Consider the following 20,947-nt stretch of genomic DNA (forward strand, 5'->3'; position numbering starts at 1 on the left):
GAAATTTTTTTACTTTTGGCTTTTATAATATTTTTAGTATAATACTAATTTCCAATACGTTGTATTATCACATTCAGTTGGGGGGTGATGGATGAAGAAAAAATGTTATTGGCTACCCAGGAGTCATAATTTCAATCATAGATAATGATTTCTGTAGTTTCTGTTAAAATCCATTAGAAGTTTAAATAACCAACTTATTATAAATGTGCTTTTGACACTCAGTCTGGTTATAATTTGGAGACTGCCCATTTAAGCTTCTGAACATTCAGATTACATTTCAGAATAAAGGGAGCTTTCTACGTGCTTGTAGGAAAGCAGTGTGAAGAAGCTTCACATGGATTCAAGTTGCAAGGGTGATCAGTTGAGTCAGTGGTCTCTGGTATTAGGTGGAGGTTGGGGATGACAGCATGACAAAAGTCCCTAGCCTGGGGATTTCTCCATTTAAAAAGCTTTGACATCTCCCTCAACAAATCTTTTCGGATTTTTTGTTGTTGTTATAGCTTTTTCTAAGATTACCAGAGATTTTTCCCCCTCTCAGTGCTAATGAAATGGTGAAACAGTACATGTTTTTGGAAGATGAAATCAAGCCTAGTCTCTGAGTAATTTGTAGATTTTATCATCAACCCTGCAGAAATTTTTTTCATACCTTTCTCTCTACATCCCCATTCCCCAAATAAAGAAGATTAAAACATGTATATTTTATTTATGGGGAAGGTTTTACAATTTTTATTTCTAACAAATCATTATTTTGTATTCTTGTAGCTTTCTAGAATAACTCCAATTAGTTAATAGCTTATGAACAAGTCCTTAAAACAAAATTACTTTCATTCTTTTTCATTCTTAAAAGTTGTGTGCAGCACAATCCTTTTGTCTTTTTAAAGCCAGGGATGGATGACTTTAGGTATGTACCTGTGGGAACCTGGATGAGAACAGGAATATAGCTGTGCACCTGCAGCAGATGGGACCCTGGGTGAGAGTGTGCTTTTTCCATAGGTCTCAGCCACATTTGCAGCCAGTCTGGTCAGCAGCCCAGCCATTGGAGCATACCTGTCCGCCAGTTATGGAGACAGCCTTGTTGTGCTGGTGGCCACAGTGGTGGCTCTTCTGGACATCTGCTTCATCTTATTGGCTGTTCCAGAATCTTTGCCAGAGAAAATGAGACCTCTTTCCTGGGGAGCTCAGATTTCTTGGAAACAAGCAGACCCTTTTGCGGTAAATAAAAACATGAAAACATTTACTTTCCTAAATATCTTTCTAAGCCATGCAAATAAAAGAACATTCCTGCAGCCTCAAGCATCCTAGCAGTTGTTGATCTATTTTTTTTTTCCAGTAAAAATAGAAAAAATGTATTTGCAAGTAAGGGAAATGAGGTAGACTGTATACCAAGGAATATATAGAATTGCTACTTCTTAAGTCAAACGTGGTTATCCTGTGGGAAGAGACAAGAAATGTCCAGTTTATCCCTGATGAAGACTTGGGAAGGAAGGTTTTTTTCTTTTTGCATAGTTGTTTTCATCCTTCTTTTAACAAAATAAATGAAAGTGGCCATTTGAAGAGGTTGTTTCGATTCACTTAAATTCAAAAAGGTTAAATACATTTGGACCAACTAAAGTAGTTATTATCTAAGTTGTTAACATACACCCACGTTGAACAGAGGCTTTGAACTTGTCTTTTGCAGATTGAGTAGAGTCTTTGTTTTCTCTTTTGTCATGGGGGAATCCCATTAACAACTAGAAAAAGTACTGAGAAGAAGAATCTTCTCTCCCCACCTTCTCTGGTTTGAAATTGTTCTTGAAGAAAATATGTGCGGAAAAATATAACCAGAGATTTGATATTTGCATTTTTCCCTTAAGTTTACCTTTTAGGAAAAATACATATAAAAAAACTAGCTCATGAGAAATTCTTTTCTAAAAAGCTCCCTCATTATATGACCTGGGGACCCTGCTCATTCTGTTTGTGCTGTAATGTCAGATATCAAGAAGTAGGTGTGGAGAAAAGGAAACCAGGAGTGGAGCCAGTCAGACCTCCCACCTTGTCAAGCTACACAGAGAAATTCCTCTGTGAAGTGGAACTATTGTGGCTTACTTTTCAGGGCTGTTACGAGGATTGCAGTGAATGTATATAAATTAACCAGTCTAGTGTCTGGTATATAGCAGGGTCCCAATAGACATTAGCTACTTTTGCTTTTAATTATGTGAAGGTTACAGTTATGATCACCTAGAATGCACTGCAGAATTCTACACTCTGTAGACAACTTTTGGTGCACCTTTTGGTCTACTCAAACATCCTGTGTAGAGAGGAGTATAGGATTTTGGACAAGGTTGTAACATTCAAAAAGTTGTTACTGGTCAGAGAATCTTGTCGTCACTGACCCCATGGCTGGAGCATACTTTTTTGTCTACCAATTTTAAAGGCAAATTTAATGCTAACATTTAAAAAAATAGAGTAAATTTATGTGTAATGAAAACACTGTACTGTTTATGGCTTTAAAGGAGTTGTATTATGAATGAAAGAGAGAGAGGAGATTTTCTTAAAAGGTTCTGGAGCAATGTTTTTTCAGGGTCTGTTCATAGGACGTTCAGGGTCTGTTTCAGGATGTGAACCAGTATTGTTAACAAAGAGAGAAAGCTGTAATATTTGAAACATACCTCTGAAATTAGGACTTGTAACCTCCTTAAAGAGATGGTGATAGATTTAATGTTAAGGCTCAATTCCTTTTATAATCCATTCATCTTTTGTTATCCACCTTAATAGATCAAAACAGTGCAGCCAATATCCCAGAATATCAGTGACATCAGTATCTATTTGCTTTTAATATGTTTCTGTTTCTGCTTATTCCTAGTCACTGAAGAAAGTTGGAAAAGATTCTACTGTCTTACTAATCTGCATCACCGTTTTTCTTTCATACCTTCCTGAGGCTGGACAGTATTCAAGTTTTTTCCTCTATCTCAGGCAGGTGAGTAGTGAGTGCCTAGTAGCTTTTGAACATGAGGAAAACCAGAGATTGGGATCTGGCTAGAGGTGTTTTGTGGGAAAACACTGTAGAGAAAAAAAATGTGTTAACTTGCTTCTAGTTATAAATGTAGGTGCTGACATATAATTAGTAGTCAGGAGACCTTTAGTGCAATAATTTTAAAAACACAATAAAATGTTTACTGTGGAAAAAATTTCTTTGAGAGTTATACAGAAAGAGAATTAGTAGAAACAGAATTTATTAAATCTTTAATAATACCCATTAAATTTCACAGAGAGGTAAAGTTTATTTCAGAAGTGCCCTGACCCCTGGGTCTGATCACAGCCAGCTTGCTTAGCCATCTGTAGTAGGCCATAGCTCAACACCACTGTAGACTTCAAGGTGGCTCACAAACAATAACCAAAATAATCTTTTCTCCCTTCTGATTTTTCTCTTTAAAAATTTACACTTTGGGCTTCCCTGGTGGCGCAGTGGTTGAGAGTCCGCCTGCCGATGCAGGGTACGCGGGTTCGTGCCCCGGTCTGGGAAGATCCCACATGCCGCGGAGCGGCTGGGCCCGTGAGCCATGGCCGCTGAGCCTGCGTGTTCGGAGCCTGTGCTCCACAACGGGACAGGCCACAACAGTGAGAGGCCCGCGTACCGCACACAAAAAAATTACACTTTGTCCTCCCCAAAAGGCAATTGACTTACAGCAATTAAAAAAAAAAAGTTCCCTTTTCCAACTGTTGTTTTAGGTCTCTGGGATTGCTAAGACCTGAGTTGCCTTCCATTGCAATCCTGTCTTGGTCTTTTACTGATTTCACTAGAAGTCCTCCTGCTAATGGTTTACTTCACTTTGTCAGAGCAAGCCTCCTCCTAAGATAAATTCCTCTATTTTTAGAGATATTTTTAAATAAAATTTGTTAAATTCTCCATTCTCATAGTTTTCCTGAGAGTATGAGACTATAATATTTTATATGGTGGCACGTTTAAGTAAAACTTTTTTCAAGCAGTTTTATTTTTGCTTTTGCTCATTATGGTGGGTGGATGCTGGAGATTCGGACGGAAGAGTGGTGAGATAGTGTGGTTAATGTAGAAAATTATATATGCATATATTAAATTACATTAAATTTGCATTTAATATAGAAAATAATGTAGGAAAAATGGGAAAGTCCAAGGAAGAAAGTGAAAAAACATGTCTCCTTTTCAAAGTGTTCAACATAGAGTTCCCAGCAAATCTATTTCTAGGTATATAGCCAAGAGAATTGAAAACACATACCTATACAAAAACTCTTACACAAATTATTATTCATAGTAGCCAAAAAGTAGAAACAACCCATATGCCTATTAACTGATGAAATGGATCAACAAATGTGAAATATCTATACAATGGAATGTTATTATTTGGCAGTAAAAAGCAATGAAGCACTGATACACGCTACAACATGGGTGAACTTTGAAAACATTATAAGTGAAAGAAGCCAGACCATATATAGTATGATTCCATTTGTATGAAATGCTCAGAATAAATAAATCCATAGAGATAGAAAGTAGATTACTGGCTAGGTGGTAGAGTAGGCTGGGGGAATGGGAATCCTAATGGGGTACGATGTTTCTTTGAGGAGTGATGAGAGCTTTTAAAATTGATCATGGTGATAATTTCCCAACTCTGTGAATATAAAACTAAAACCATTGAATTGTACACTTGTAATGGGTGAATTGTATGGTATTTTAATTCTGTCTCAATAAAGCTGTTTTAAAAAGTATATTTACGGGGGGTGTGGGGAGGGATGGGAGTTTGGGGTTAGTAGATGCAAACTATTACATATAGAATGGATGGACAACAGGGTCCTACTGTATAGCACAAAGAACTATATATTCAGTGTCCTGGGATAAACCGCAATGGAAAAGAATATAAAAGAGAATGTATATTATGCATAACTGAGTCACTTTGCTGTACAGCAGAAACTGATGCATTTTAAATCAACAATACTTCAATTAAAAATATATATATATTTACAAATTAGACTGAGAAATAGATTCCAATTTTTAAAAATTGCATTTGATTAGAGAGTAATAGGATATTATTAATGTCAGCAGCACTGGTTTGGGAAACAGAGGTTCTAACTCTAACTCTTTTTATTAGCTAGTTGTGTAACTTGAAGCAACACGGTCATTTATGAAATGTGAAGATTGTATACAATAATTTTTAAAGCTTTTTTTGGAATTTTATAAAGTTTCAATAGATAGGGCAAATAAAAACTTGATATTTAAAACTTAAAAGTTTTAGTAGGCATTTCGGAGCTGCTGTTAAGATTAAGAGGCTTAGAAATCATTACCAGCTAACTTTGGCTGCCTATTAGAATTAGAATCACCATGGAAGCTTTTTAAAACATACCTGTGTCTGGGCCCAGAGAGTCTGATTTAATTGGTCTCAAGTGGATTCCAGCATCTCACTTCTCCTCTCTCCCTTCTTCTCTTCTCCCCTTCTCTGTTGCCCACATGATTTTAATGTGCAACCAAAGTTGAGAGCCACTGACTTTGCCAGTGAGCATACTCTGTGTTGGCAGCATCAAAAATCGAATCATTTTCTTCATGTTCTCTCCAACGCTTGATAATGTTATGTTTGTCTCTTGGTGGGTTGCAGATGGGGATGGATATGAAAAAAATAGGTAGGCCTACAATAGAAAATATTATCTTAATATTTAATATTTGTTAAATTAAGTTGTGCCACTTATAATGATTTCTTATGACAGATTTAGATATAAATTATTGGTTAAATAGGTTCAACTTTGAGCACTGCCTAATTTGCCATTGTCAAGGTTTTATGAACTTTCCTCAACTATTTTATTTTATGGCTTTAATGGAACATAACATTCCTTATTTTTATAATATCTGTATTACAAAGTGTTTTCATTTCCACAGGTCATAGGTTTTGGATCTGTTAAAATTGCAGCATTCATAGCTATGGTAGGAATTCTTTCTATTGTGGCTCAGGTGAGTGTTATTTTACCCATCCTTTTTTTTTTTTTTTTTAGTGTTTTTAATCTGAAGTAACTGTAGATTCATAGGAAGCTGCAAAGAAATATTCATGGAGATCTCCTGCATCACTACCTCAGTTCCCCTCCTCCTCTGCCATGGTAACATCTTGTGTCCTGTGGTACAATATCAAACCCAGTAAACTGACAATGGATACAGACCATAGAGTTATTCCATTTTTAATAGAATCTTAAGGTTATGATTTAGGAGGAATTTAACACAACTTTTCAATACTTTGTAGAGCATGTGTTGTTACCTCTAATGGATCAATTCAGCAAATAAAAATTTGCTTTTACAACCACCAGCCACAATCTAACTCCAGTATTGCAAAATTAACCAGAAAAATGTTTCAATGTTATTTTAATATTGAAAAGTAATGAAGGTGAAAAGCAGAAATGAAATTTTGTAACTATTATAATCCTTGCTATCCCCAGGACTGAAGAAATGGTGGTAAGTCAGTATGTTAGGATATATGTAATGAGTAAAGAGTATTTATTAAACGTTTCCCCATCTATTATAGGACCACAAAGGCAGGGCATATGTGCTTTAAATTAATTCATTGATATGCTTAGGTGCATTCACTATATCATATGGGACTATTATGAGGCTATTTTCCTGGAACCGCTATATGCTGCTTTAAAGCATGGTAGGCCAGGTGGAGCATTCTTCTGTGATAACTCTTTCAAAGAGAAATGAGAAGCCTGCAAAACTGCTTTGCCCAAATATTAGAATTGACAAGGCTTATAGGAATGCATCAAACCAAGGGCCTTTTATTTTTTTTAACTGTATCAGCAAATGTAAATTATGTTAAACTTTCAAGTTGCTTATGGTTTTGGCTTGTTTTTTATATTAACTCTGGTTAGTCAGTTAGCCCAGATTCACCTTTTATCCTATGCCTTTTCAGGCTATATCACCTAAGTTTTTAGTAGAGTATATATTTGTTAAAATCACATTTGTATCAGTCCAACTTTGTGAAACTGTTAACCCCCACCAAAATCCCACATACTCTGTAAATGTTCATCAGGGGTTTGCTATTCACTGGTAGTTAAATTATTGGCATTTCTCCAAAGAGACAGAGGCATTTTCTTCTCAATCACAGTAACTGTTGAACAGCTGTGATGACCTTTTGGGAAGTGATAAGCACCAGATAAACAGGTTTCTGGGGAGGAGGCCGAAGGCCCTGAGCCCAGGTTAGTCTGGGAAGGCCCCGAAGTTTCACCCCTTTTGAGCTACATCAGTACTGCATGGCCTCCAAGGTCTTAGGTCAGGTGGTCTGCTATTTTGAGATTCTTGGTCACCATTAATGGGCTTCCCCACAGAACTTGCATCAGATCTTGTGCTTGTATTCATATGATTACTCAGGATTATCCCCTTTGCTTTGCAGACGGTCTTTCTTACCATCTTGATGAGGTCATTGGGGAATAAGAACACCGTTCTCCTTGGTTTGGGTTTTCAGATGTTCCAGTTAGCCTGGTACGGTTTTGGATCTCAGGCATGGTAAGCCTCTCCCATAGATTCTTATGAACTAATAGACAGATGTATCTTTTAGAGGAGCTCGAATTAGTTGAGTGTGATGTGAAGGAAGCAGGAGTTATTTTACTGGCATAGTGTATTCAACATTTCAAAAACTGTTTAGACTTAATTTGGGAAAGGGTAGAGCTGGTAATTTAGGATTATTTGGATAGATTGCCTTCACCTCAGCAGGCTTTCAGTGAGTTGTTACTTCCTCCGACCCTCCAAAAAAAAGTTTTATGCCTAATTTTTAAACACATTTGTCAGTTTTTGGAGACAACACATTATAGGCAAAAACAAAACAAGAAGACAAGGAAAAATGACTGATTATGGTGGGATTTATTACTATCATTAGCTGAGTGACTTTGGACAGTGACATAACCTTTATAATACAAAGCATATGAGTTAGATGAACACTGAGATCTCCTCCAGAATCTTGTATATCCTGATCAGTTATTACTCCTAATGTATTAGATTCCCATTAAGAGGAAGGAAGGTCAAATTAAGCCCTGTGGAATAAGAAGAAATAAAAAGAATTTTGAGTGCTATTTTGTTGTGTGGCAAGTTTCCCTATGTGCCTGGCTACCAAATACTAGAGTCCATATCTCCGTTTTAGATATTTGAATTGGTCCCCATTTTGCAGTCATAAATGGATGACACAATTTAGAAGAACTCGAAATGCTTTAGGTGGTCAGTGGTTGATTCTTTTTGTTCTTGGAAATCTTAATTTCATCCCATGAACTTTGGTTCAGTAGCTGATTCAGTCAAACTCATGCTACCTTAGAAAGATTCTGTCAACCTAAAGGGTTTTTCCTTTTAAGTAAGGACGTGCATGTCATCCCCAAGAGAGTCTGGCCAAGCAGGTTTTAAGCCCATTTGGGGCCTCACTTTGCTCACACTCAACGCCTAATACTGACACACATGTAGGTCCCTTTCATTGAGAAAAAAACAAAGGTCTAAAGGAAGCACACTTGGAAGTCTGCAGGATGTCATCCTGAACTTCAGGTCTCTGAAGTGTTATGTGCCACCAACTTTTTCTGTAGGTGACACACAACACTTTATTGAGGGGTAGAAAACTGAGCAGCTCAAAGACAGTATGGAGGTGAGCCTTTGAGAAGTACAAAGAAAAAAGTGGAAAATTGGTAGTGAAAATGTGGTATTTATAGGAACAAGAAATCCTTCTGCATTTCATTGAGCTTGCATCTAAATACGGTAATAGGGAAACTAGGAAGAAGAACAGATTCGACAGAGGTAAAATAAAGAAATGAAACTTTCCCAGCCCGTGAAGTGATCAGTATAAACAGATGCATAACCTTCTAGGTTAAAAAAAAAAAATCCATTTTTAAAGAGGAAAAAAATAAATGCAACTTAACACAAGAAAACAGAAAGCATTTAGTGCTTTTGCCATTGATTGTACTCTGAACAGCAAGCTCATTGGGGCTGGCCTGCTCCCTGACCGCAGCCTGTCCTGTCATTGCAGGATGATGTGGGCAGCAGGGACCGTGGCCGCCATGTCCAGCATCACATTTCCAGCAGTCAGTGCCCTCGTCTCTCGGAATGCAGAGTCAGATCAGCAAGGTGAGGTCACTGTTTTCCTCCTTCAACGGAGACGTACCTGCCATAAGCATGAGCAACTCTGAATCTCTCTTCACATCAACAAAGCAAGAGGTTACAGCCATGTGGTCCCTGCTCAACAATCATACCTATTTACTTTGGCAAATAGGAAAATTCTGTTTTCCTTCCTACTTTGATCTTTGATCATATTTTTGAAATCTGGACTCAGCAGGTCAGAATACTAAGATAGTTATCCATTTTCTCTTTTCAGTTTTGACTCCTCTTTTATTTGTCACTGTTAGAATTTACTAGACTTTAATCATATTTTAACAGACTAGTTAGTAAAACAATGAGGTCTTTATTTAATCACTGAAATTTCTTTAATTTGGAATCACTCAAAGTCCATTACTCAATTTAGGAAATGATTCTTTGAGTGGACAAAGAAAAATAAATCTGAGTAGTTCTTGATAATTGGATGCAGAGTGAGAGACAAAATTAAGATGACTGTGTAGAGTAGCACTCTGTCTAGACTCTTCATCCTTCTTGTGCCCCTGGCTTCCCTATCAAGCAGTTCCTACTGCCAAAATTAGTCCTTTTCTTTCACCATCACTTAATGGCTTACCTGACTGTAGTCAGGAAGTAGTGAATTTCAGAAGAAAAAAATTTTAATGCCTTAGAGATATTTCTAAAGTTTCAATTAAAAACTAGATTGGAAAAGCTAGTTTATTCATTGGAACTATTTTTCCGCATCAGAAATTAGCCATCTTATTCATATCTACTTTTTTTTAATGTTTTTTTTTTTTTTTTTAACAGTAGGTCCTTGTTGGTTATCTATTTTAAACATAGCAGTATCATTTGAAGACCACAAATTCTGTGTGTTACCCTGGTTATGTTAACTTAGCTGACTGCATCCTTGGGGAGGTGTTGTGCTTAAAGTAAAGGCATGAGCTATCTGTGAAGGATGGGCATTGCCTTGGCATCTAAGAGACACTATCCTATCTCTCAGGGCATGAATTTTCTTTGGCTTTTTTTATGCTTACATGTATTAATACAGATGTTTCTAAATGTCAGCATATAAACTTATTAGAACACACTGTATTAGGGTGAATTATATTTGACCATTTTTGATTTACAGAAATATTCATCTCATGATTCAAGCTAATTTTTGACCTGCCACATTAGATACCAGAGATATCTAGAAATTAGCACTTGGAATTTTCAGTAGAGGTGTACAGGGAGATGGACCTGGAATATGGAGGTCACTGTGAGGAACAGAATCTGTCTGAAGGTGCTGGGAGCACACAGCATCAGGACCTCTGTGGACTCACACATGGGCAGGGATACAAGAGGCAAAGGGCAGATTTTTATTGTAAAAGTGCCATTAAGTGAGTAGAAAAGGAAAATCTCAATCCACAGAAAAGTGTAAATTGCCTATAAATGGAGAATATTAAAACTTTTTTATTATTCCCTGATTATAGGAAGATCTGCTGTTAGGGAATTCAGCCTCAAAAGGATTTTAGAAACATCACTGTCATTTCATACCCTATAGATCTTAGGACATTGAGTGAGGACAACATTAAAAGGACATAGAAAACCAAGGAAACATTTGTGCAATGAATGAAAATATGATGGGTAAAGTCCCTAAAATATCCTTTCCACAGCCCAGACTACTCAGTCCAGCAGAAGCAGTATTTCATATTAGTAAGAAAGTACTGTTAAGTCTCCAGTCTTGAGATGCTTATCTGAGAAGACTGGCTCCCTTCTCTTTTTTCTGACTTAGGAGTTGCCCAAGGTATCATAACTGGAATAAGAGGACTGTGTAATGGCCTGGGGCCAGCCCTGTATGGCTTCATATTCTACATGTTCCACGTGGAACTGACTGAGTTGGAACTGGAATTGAATTCTAACAATGCTGCCCTGCAGGTAATTTGGTAATAAGTCTAGGTTTACAATAGCAGTTGTGTCTGATTATAGCAAAATCTTCTGACCTTAAATTTGGAAAGTGTTCTTATTTTTATAATACTATTGTATTTGACACTAGTAAGTGCTATGTTCATTGCTTCCTGGGACTAGGGAGGGATCATTTTAGTGATTTAATATCTTATATAAAAGATTTGTCTTAACTTTGTTCAGATTCTGTTTTCACCTATATAATTACTCTGATCAGAATGCTGTCCTCTGGTGAAGCTCAGGCCAAATAAAAGATGAAATGACCTAAAATTCCAGCTAGAATTTGAGCTAGAGTGCTTTTTCTACTATTTATTTGCTATTACTTCCCTCCTTCCAAGCTATATTTAATATAGATTTCTATACAAAATTGGAATTACTGTTCATGTACATAGTTAATGATCTCAGGTCACAGGGCAGGATTAGAGATAAATAACTGTTGTTTACATGTTTGGTTAAGCTGTTGGAAAGTTTGGTTAAGCTGTTGGAAAGTGGTGCACAAAGCAGTGATTAGTTGCCCTCCATCATATTCCAGACACCAGGCTCTGTTAGAATTTGCTATGACACTTAATGAACATTTGCTTATGAGAAAATAACTCACTTCTCAGTGGTGTGCTTTTTTGGGGTCGTCCAGGACTAATTTTGATTGGAAAGACTAACCAGATTCTTCATTTGTTTCCCACACCCATCAGGGAGCTGTCATCCCAGGCCCACCGTTTTTATTTGGGGCATGTATAGTTCTTATGTCTTTTCTGGTTGCCTTATTCATCCCTGAATACAGTAAAGGCAGTGGAATTAAAAAACATAACAACAGCATCAGCGGCAGCCTGACCAACACAATAGAACGAGGCAGTGATGAAGACATTGAGCCACTACTGCAGGACAGCAGCATCTGGGAGCTCTCTTCCTTCGAGGAGCCTGGGAATCAGTGCACTGAACTATAAACTGCAGAAACTAGAATTCTGTAGACTCCATCTCTGAGAGCCATGGAGGAGCCACACCACACTGGAGACTTCATGGTGCTGGAGGGGAGATACTAGTGGCATGCTTCAGGGCTGAGTTTGAGAAGTAACCACCTCCATCCCTCGTCTCCCGCCCCTTCCTCCTCCTGTTCCTTTTCTACCATTCTCTTTCTTTCTGTTTATATGTTAGAACAAGTTAAGGTTTGAAATACTTTTCTGCAAATAATATGCAACTCTCAAAGTTATCTGGAGTCCACACTTCGAAACTCAGAAAAAGTCATCTCTGGTAGAAAGGATGACTTTCCTTTAATAACTCCAGAGTAAGAGTGACCATGTCCTTTTCAGTAGAAGGTGCAGGATTATAGTACAACTGCCTTCTCTGGCAAAATTTGAGATAAAGAATCCCATATTTTCTTCCCTCCTGTTTCTCTGAACTGTGCCCGTTTAGCCCATAGGTGTTTATGAGTGGCTGCTCAGTATCGGGGATCTATTGCCTTTGTTCAAAGGTCAAGCAAATAACTAGTCTTACTCTCCTTTCCTTATCTCTACTTCCTATTCTTGGCTAGAATGAAATTCAGCATATACACATCTGGACAGTAATAATATTGATTAGTGATAACCTTTACCAGATGAAGGAAATTTTTTAAATAAATTTAAATCATGAAGAACTAGCAATTCAGATTCCTGGGCCTAATGTTTTGGTTAGATCCAAGGTGATTTTACAGAAGAAAAACATACATCAGCCATTCTGGCAACATAGAAATTGGAGGGTGCTTGTAAGAAAGTTTTCAACAATGTAAACATTCCTAGGTGAGAATGAGAGTTAGTAACTGGATACCAGTGGAGTTTATATCCAAGTTTAGACTCATGTAATGCGTTCTTACTATATTTGCTCCCACCTACATCTCCTGTGTCTTACTTTTCAGTGTTTTTCATTCATCACACCCCTGCCTTAACTGCTCTATGTAGGCATTTGTTTTCAGTCAGTCTTTATTTTCATCTATGTATCTGCCACTTGAATCTCATGGGAATATGCACAGTAAATTCCTTTCTAAAATATGATGGTTTAAGAAGCTCAGTTTCAAAATAAGTGTCTTGCTAATTTTTCGAGATGTTTTATGGACAAAGAAAACTTTAGATTATATGTGTTTTCCTGCACCAGTAGGTGGACCATTAACTAGGGCCCATCTTTAACACAGCACTCCTTTGAAAGTTTTATAGGTATGAAATATATGTAGATATTCATAAGGAGTTTTAATTTTTTTTGATGGGGTGCTATGTAAATCTTGTATTTATAAATGTAATGAAGGTATTGACAGAAAAAAATATATACAACTTTTATAAAGGATTGTGTACTGACTGAATACATTTAAAAGAAAATATATTTTGAAACCTGTTCTGCTGCGAACAAAGATAACATATCTTTTTACTATGCTGTTGGTTTTTAAGTTAAGCTTCCTAATGCATAATAAATTTGCAATGGATACTTTTATGTCTTTTGTGTTTCTTTACAGCGAACAGTACCATTGATCTTTGCGTTCTCCTTTGGGTGACTTTCAACTGAAATAAGTTTTTAGTCCTTAAGCTAATGAAGATGTGTGTATTTTCAAAATAAGTTTTATTTCAAAATCTCCCTTCAAAAAGTTGTGATCTTCAAAAAGAGATCACAACTTTTTTTTTTTTTTTTTTTTAAAGCAGGGATACAAACATACTTGTACACCCATATTTATTAGCAGCATCATTCACAGCAACCAAACGGCGGAAGCAACCCAAGTGTCCATTGTTGGATGAATGGATAAAGAAAATATGGTATATATTATACATAAATGGAATATTATTTGGCCTTTAAAAGGAACGAAATTCTGACATACACTACAATGTGGATGAACCTTGAAGATATTATGCTAAGTGAAATAAGGCAGTCACAAGATGACAAATACTATATGGTTCAATTTATATGAAATATCTAGTCAAATTCATACAGAAAGTAGAATAGTGGTTGCAGGACTAAGGGGAAAGGGAAGTGGGAAGTTATTATTTAATGGGTAGAGTTTCAGTTTTGCAGGTAAAGTTCTGGAGATGGATGGTGAGGATGGTTGCACAACAATGTAAATGTACTTAATGCCACTGAACTACTTAAAAATGGTTTAAATGATCCATTTTATGTTAGGTATATTTTGCCACAATTTTTAAAAGATGCTCTCATGGAGTCTTTGTTCTTTACCACTGCTTATCAAAATTGTAGTTTCGTTTCTTTTTTTTAATTGTAGTTTCTTTACCCAGTATAACAAATGTCATTTTTTAAAATTAGGTAGATTTTTAAAATTGAGATAAAATTAACCATTTTAACCATTCCAAAGTGTACAATTCAGTGGTTTTTAGTTTATTCACAAGATTGTACAGCTATTAGCACTATCTAATTCCAGAACATTTCCATCATCCCAAAAGAGAAACCCCATACCCATTAGCAATCACTACCAATTCCCCCTATCCCCATCCCCTGGAAACCAGTAATATACTTTATGTCTATAGATTTGCCTATTTTGGACATTTCATATAAATGGAATCATACAGTATGTGACCTTTTGTGTCTGGCTTCTTTCACATAGCATGTTTTCAAGGTTCATCTATGTTGTAGCATGTGTCAATTTTTATTCCTTTTTAAGGCTGAATATTCCATTGTGTGGCATATACCACATTTTCTTTATTTAGTTAATTGATAATGTATCAATCAAATGTCAGTTGGCATTTGGATTGTTTTCACTTTTAGGTTATTATGAATAATGCTGCTATAAACATTCTTGTCTAAGTTTTTGTGTGAACATGTCCTCCTAGGTGTATGTCAGGGAGTAGAGTTGCTAGGTCATGTAGTAACTATGATTAGCCATCTGAGCAACTGACATAGAGCTGCACATTTTACATTCCCATCAGTAATGTAAGAGGGCTTCAATTTCTCTGTATCCTTGCCAACATTTATTATTTTCTGTTTTGTTGTTGTTTATAGACATCCTAGTGAGTTTAGAGTGGTATCTCACTGTGGTTTTGATTTGCATTTCCCTTATGATGATGATGTTGAGCATCTTTTTGTGCTTATTTGCCATTTATATCTTTTCTTTGGAGAAATGTCTATTCAAGTCCTTTGCCTATTTTTGAATCAAGATGTTTGTTCTCGTTGAGTTGTAAGAGTTCTTTATATATTCTGGACACCAGACTCTTACCAGATGTATGATTTGCAAATATTTTCTCCCATTCTGTGGGTTGGCTTTTCTGTTTCTTTATGGTGTCCTTTGATGCACAAAAGTTTGTGTTAATTAGGTCCGATTTATCAGCTTTTTTTCTTTTTGGTGTTTTGTATGGTGTCATATCTAAGAATCTGTTATCAAATCCAAAGTAATGAATTTATCCATTTGTTTTCTTTTTTCACACATCTTAAAAGTTACCATTTTAACCACTTTAAAAGTACAATTCAGTGTTTTTTAGTATAGTCATAATATTGTTTAGCCATCTGTACTATCTAACTCCAAAATCTTTTTGTGTGCTTGCTGGCCATTTGAATATTCTCTTTGCAGAAATGTGTATTCAAATCCTTTGCCCATTTTTAAAATGGATTATCTTTTGTTGTTGGCTTGTAAGTGATCTTTATATATTCTGGATGTAGACTCTTACCAGATATACTGTTTATAAATACTTTCTCTCATTCTGTGGTTTTTCTTTTTACTTTCTTGATAGTGTCCTCTCATGCACAGATTTTGATAAAGTCCAGTTTATTTATTTTTTTCTTTTGTCAGTTTTGCTTTTGGTGGCATATCTGAGAAACCATTGACTAATCCAAGGTCATGAAGGTTTACAACTATTTTTCCCTTCTAAGTGTTATATAGTTGTATCTCTTACATTTAGGTCTTTAATCCATTTGGGTAAATTTTTTGTATATGGTGTGAGATAGAAGTCCTAATTTATCCTTTTTCATGTAGTTATCCAGTGCCCTGTACCATTTGTGGTTGTCTTTTTTAAAAAAAAACATCTTTATTGGAGTATAATTGCTTTACAATGGTGTGTTAGTTTCTGCTTTATAACAAAGTGAATCAGCTATACATATACATATATCCCCATATCTCCTCCCTCTTGCATCTCCCTCCCTCCCACCCTCCTTATCCCACCCTCCCTATCCCACCCCTCTAGGTGGACACAAAGCACCGAGCTGATCTCCCTGTGCTATGTAGCTGCTTCCCACTAGCTATTTTACATTTGGTAGTATATATAAGTCCATGCCACTCTCTCACTTCATCCCAACTTACCCTTACCCCTCCCTGTGTCCTCAAGTCCATTCTCTACGTCTGCGTCTTTATTCCTGTCCTGCCCCTAGGTTCTTAAGAACTTTTTTTTTTTTTTTAGATTCCATATATATCTGTTAGCATACGGTATTTGTTTTTCTCTTTCTGACTTACTTCACTCTGTATGACAGACTAGGTCCATCCACCTCACTCAATTTCGTTTCTTTTTATAGCCGAGTAATATTCCATTGTATATATGTGCCACATCGTCTGTCGATGGAAACTTAGGTCACTGCCATGACCTGGCTATTGTAAATAGTGCTACAATGAATATTGGGGTGCATATGTCTTTTTGAATTATGGTTTTCTCTGGGTTTATGCCCAGTAGTGGGATTGCTGGCTCATATAGTAATTCTATTTTTTGTTTTTCAAGGAACCTCCATACTGTTCTCCATAGTGGCTGTATCAATTTACATTCCCACCAACAGTGCAAGAGGGTTCCCTTTTCTCCACACCCTCTCCAGCATTCGTTGTTTGTAGATTTTCTGATGATGCCCATTCTAACTAAGTGTGAGGAGGTGATACCTCATTGTAGTTTTGATTTGCATTTCTCTAATGATTAATGATATTGAGCAGCTTTTCATGTGCTTCTTGGCCATCTGTATGTCTTCTTCGGAGAAATGTCTATTTAGGTCTGCCCATTTTTGGATTGTGTTGTTTGTTTTTTTGATATTGAGCTGTATGAGCTGCTTGAAAATTTTGGAGATTAATCCTTTGTCAGTTGATTCGTTAGTAAATATTTTCTCCCAGTCTGAGGATTGTCTTTTCGTCTTGTTTGTAGTTTCCTTTGCTTTGCAAAAGATTTCAAGTTTCATTAGGTCCCATTTGTTTATTTTTTATTTTATTTCCATTACTCTAGAAAGTGGATCAAACAAGATCTTGCTGTGATGTATGTCAGAATGTTCTTCTTATGTTTTCCTCTAAGAGGTTTATAGTGTCTGGTCTTACACTTAGGTCTCTAATCCATTTTGAGTTTATTTTTGTATATGGTGTTAGGGAGTGTTCTAATTTCATTCTTTTACATATACCTGGCCAGTTTTCCCAGCACCACTTATTGAAGAGACTTTATTTTCTCCACTGTATATCCTTGCCTCCTTTGTCATAGATTAGTTGAACAGAGGTGCGTGGGTTTCTCTCTGGGCTTTCTATCCTGTTCCATTGATCTATATTTCTGTTTTTGTGCCAGTACCACACTGTAGCTTTGTAGTATAGTCTGAAGTCAGGGAGTCTGATTCCTCCAGTTCCATTTTTTTTCCTCATTACTGCTTTGACTATTCGGGGTCTTTTGTGTTTCCATACAAATTGTGAATTTTTTTCTTCTAGTTCTATGAAAAATACCATTGGTAGTTTGATAGGGATTGCATTCAATCTGTGGATTGCTTTGGGTAGTAGAGTCATTTTCACAATGTTGATTCTTCCGATCCAAGAAACGTGGTATATCTCTCCATCTATTTGTATCATCTTTAATTTCTTTCATCAGTGTCATATAGTTTTCTGCATACAGGTCTTTTGTCTCTTTAGGTAGGTTTATTCCTAGGTATTTTATTCTTTTTGTTGCATTGGTAAATGGGAGTGTTTCCTTAATTTCTCTTTCAGATTTTCCATCATTAGTGTATAGGAATGCAGGAGATTTCTGTGCATTAATTTTGTATCCTGCTACTTTACCAAATTCATTGATTACCTCTAGTAGATTTCTGGTAGCATCTTTAGGACTCTCTATGTATGGTATCATGTCATCTGCAAACAACCACAACTTTACTTCTCCTTTTCTGATTTGTATTCCTTTTATTTCTTTTTCTTCTCTGATTGCTGTGGCTAAAACTTCCAAAACTATTTTGAATTAGAGTGGTGAGAGTGGACAACCTTGTCTTGTTCCTGATCTTACAGGAAATGGTTTCAATATCGCACCATTGAGAACAATGTTGGCTGTTGGTTTGTAATGTATGGCCTTTATTATGTTGAGGTAAGTTCCCTCTATGCCTACTTTCTGGAGGGTTTTTATCATAAATAGGTGTTGAATTTTGTTGAAAGTTTTTTCTGCATCTATTGAGATGATCGTATGGTTTTTCTGTCTCAATTTGTTAAAATGGTTTATCACATTGATTAATTTGCGTATATTGAAGAATCCTTGCATTCTTAGGATAAACCCCACTGAATCATGGTGTATGGTCCTTTAAATGTGCTGCTAGATTCTGTTTGCTAGTATTTTGTTGAGGAATTTTGCATCTGTGTTCATCAGTGATACTGGCCTGTAGTTTTCTTTCTTTGTGACTTCTTTGTCTGGTTTTGGTATCAGGGTGATGGTGGCCTTGTCGAATGAGTTTGGGCGTGTTCCTCCCACTGCTATATTTTGGATGAATTTGAGAAGGATAGGTGTTAGCTCTTCTCTAAATGTTTGATAGAATTTGCCTGTGAAGCCATCTGGTCCTGGGCTTTTGTTTGTTGGAAGATTTTTAATCACAGTTTCAATTTCACTGCTTATGATTCGTCTGTTTATATTTTCTATTTCTTCCTGGTTCAGTCTCGGGAAGTTGTGCTTTTCTAAGAATTTGTCCATTTCTTCCCATGTTGTGGGATGTTCCCCTCTATTCCTAGTTTGTTGAGTGTTGTTTTTGTTGTTTGTTTTATAATAAAACGATGTTGGATTCTGTCACATGCTTTTTCTGCATTGAGATGATTGTGGGGGTGGTTTCCCTCATTCTATTTTGTAGTGTATTGCATTGGTTGATTTTCACATGTTGATCTACCCTTGCATTACTGGGATAATTCCCACTTGGTCATGTTACACAAACCCTTTAATATGTTGCTGGATTCAATGAAATTTTTTTCTTTTTAAGGATTTTTGCATCTATATTCATAAGAAATATAGGTCTTGTGACGTCTCTGGCTGGCTTTGGTAATGGTGGCCTCATATAAATGAGTTGGGAAATGTTCCCTTTTCTTCTATTTTTTGGAAGAGTTTAAGAAGGATTAGTGTTGATAACTACTTTAAACATTTGTTAGAATGCTACAGTATTAGGGTATCACACACCAGTTATTTAAACAGAGAGTTTAATATAACGAATAGTTAACTATACTGTTAACTAGGCAACCAAAAGAGTGAAATGAGAACTCTGAGGCAGTGGGAAGTGATTCCCAAATTTCAGCATGCATCAGGGTCAGCTGGAGTGCTAAACAGATTCCTGCTCACACCATCTGAGCCACTGACTCAGTAGGTTGGGTGGTGCATGGGAATCTGTATTTCTAACCAGTTCCCAGGAGATGCTGATGTTGCTGATCCTGGCACCACAGTTTGAGAACTGCTGTTTCAAGTATCATGAGGGTAACAACTGTAGTTTCCCCAGGCTGAGGGAACAAAGAGTACAAGTTTGAATTATTAAAACATAGAATCTTAGGGAAGGGTCCCTGTGTGGTTTGATCTCAGATTTCTGAACAGGGATTGCCAAATGGTCAATGGTGGTGTTTCTAGGCCTGGAGGTAAGGTCTGTGGGGGTGGTGTATGGAGCTGGCACAGTGTACCTGGGGTTCTGCTTGTGTTGGGAAAACTGCAAACTGGGTTTAGCTGCTGCTATGGGAAGGAACCACCACTGTCAGGGTAAAGAAATTGTTGGAATGTGGGTATGAGAAATGAGAACATAAGAAGGAGTAGTCAGTCACTCACTCTTCCTCTTCAGTTTGCAGTTTCCTTCTAGCATCCTTTATTGGCAGAGCTAACAGCCAGCTGGCAAAAGCAGAATGGGTATGCCAGCTAAAGGACAAGTTGGAACTGAGAGACAATAATTGAACCACTGGCACCATCAACATACCTGCTACACCTGTGTGAGCTCCTATGTGGCCACCAACCAACTCCATTTTTCTATTTAATGGCGTGTAACTATCTTATTTGCAATTGATGCACCCACCCTCTCCACAAAATCAGAGACACAAAGTCTTAGCAGTCAGTTATCTGTCACTGGACTATGTAGATTACTCCCCCCAAATCAATCATAGTACCATTTGAAAATTCTCTTACAAAAAGGTATAATTAACCTCCAATAAAACTTGTATAAAATAAGGAGGAAAGAAAAGAAAATGCTTACTCTCTATATATAAACACATACCAGCAAAAGGAAGGAGATGATATATTTAGCTGCTCTGTCCTCTTTTCTGTGACTGGTCACATGGCCTTAGCTAGTATTTATAACTTCTGCTTTTACCCATTCCATATTTCTTTGGCCTTCACTAGCACTTCATCTCGTTGGGGTTTTCTACCTGACCGGTGACCAAGATCTTCATCACGGAAGGATCTGCACCCTCAGCAGTCGTGCCATTTTTCTTGGTAGCTGTAATTTTCTACTAACCTTTCTACTAAGCATGGAGTACTATGAGACACCTCAGAGAATCCCCTGGGTTCCAGACATAGCTCTCCTTTCCCCACTGTCAGTACAACCCATTTGTCTCCTGCCTCAGTGACATGAGGAAGCCAAGTGGCAGTCTCATCTTCCAGTGCAATAGAGGGGAGAGGGGGAAGATGGCGGAAGGGTAAGACGCGGAGATCACCTTCCTCCCCACAGATACATCAGAAATACATCTACACGTGAAACAACTCCTACAGAACACGTACTGAACGCTGGCAGAAGACCTCAGACCTCCCCAAAGGCAAGAAACTC

The 20,947-nt window shown here is 37.0% G+C and overlaps 1 protein-coding gene across 5 annotated transcripts in view; it reads left to right on the forward strand.

Annotated features, from left to right (window-relative positions):
- MFSD14B (major facilitator superfamily domain containing 14B) overlaps positions 1 to 13,453 on the forward strand; it is an 81,719-nt gene extending 68,266 nt beyond the window's left edge. For all 5 annotated transcript variants that reach the window (XM_073805895.1, XM_073805897.1, XM_019942276.3 and 2 more), the window contains 7 exons: positions 994 to 1,212; positions 2,843 to 2,956; positions 5,879 to 5,950; positions 7,377 to 7,489; positions 8,985 to 9,082; positions 10,839 to 10,981; positions 11,698 to 13,453. In XM_073805895.1, the coding sequence (XP_073661996.1) occupies positions 994 to 1,212; positions 2,843 to 2,956; positions 5,879 to 5,950; positions 7,377 to 7,489; positions 8,985 to 9,082; positions 10,839 to 10,981; positions 11,698 to 11,949 (1,011 nt within the window). In that variant the 3' untranslated portion in view covers positions 11,950 to 13,453. The remainder of the gene's footprint in view (positions 1 to 993; positions 1,213 to 2,842; positions 2,957 to 5,878; positions 5,951 to 7,376; positions 7,490 to 8,984; positions 9,083 to 10,838; positions 10,982 to 11,697) is intronic.
- Positions 13,454 to 20,947: the final 7,494 nt, after the last annotated feature.

The sequence above is a fragment of the Tursiops truncatus genome, chromosome 6, assembly GCF_011762595.2.
Source record: "Tursiops truncatus isolate mTurTru1 chromosome 6, mTurTru1.mat.Y, whole genome shotgun sequence".
Taxonomy (NCBI): Eukaryota; Metazoa; Chordata; class Mammalia; order Artiodactyla; family Delphinidae; genus Tursiops; species Tursiops truncatus.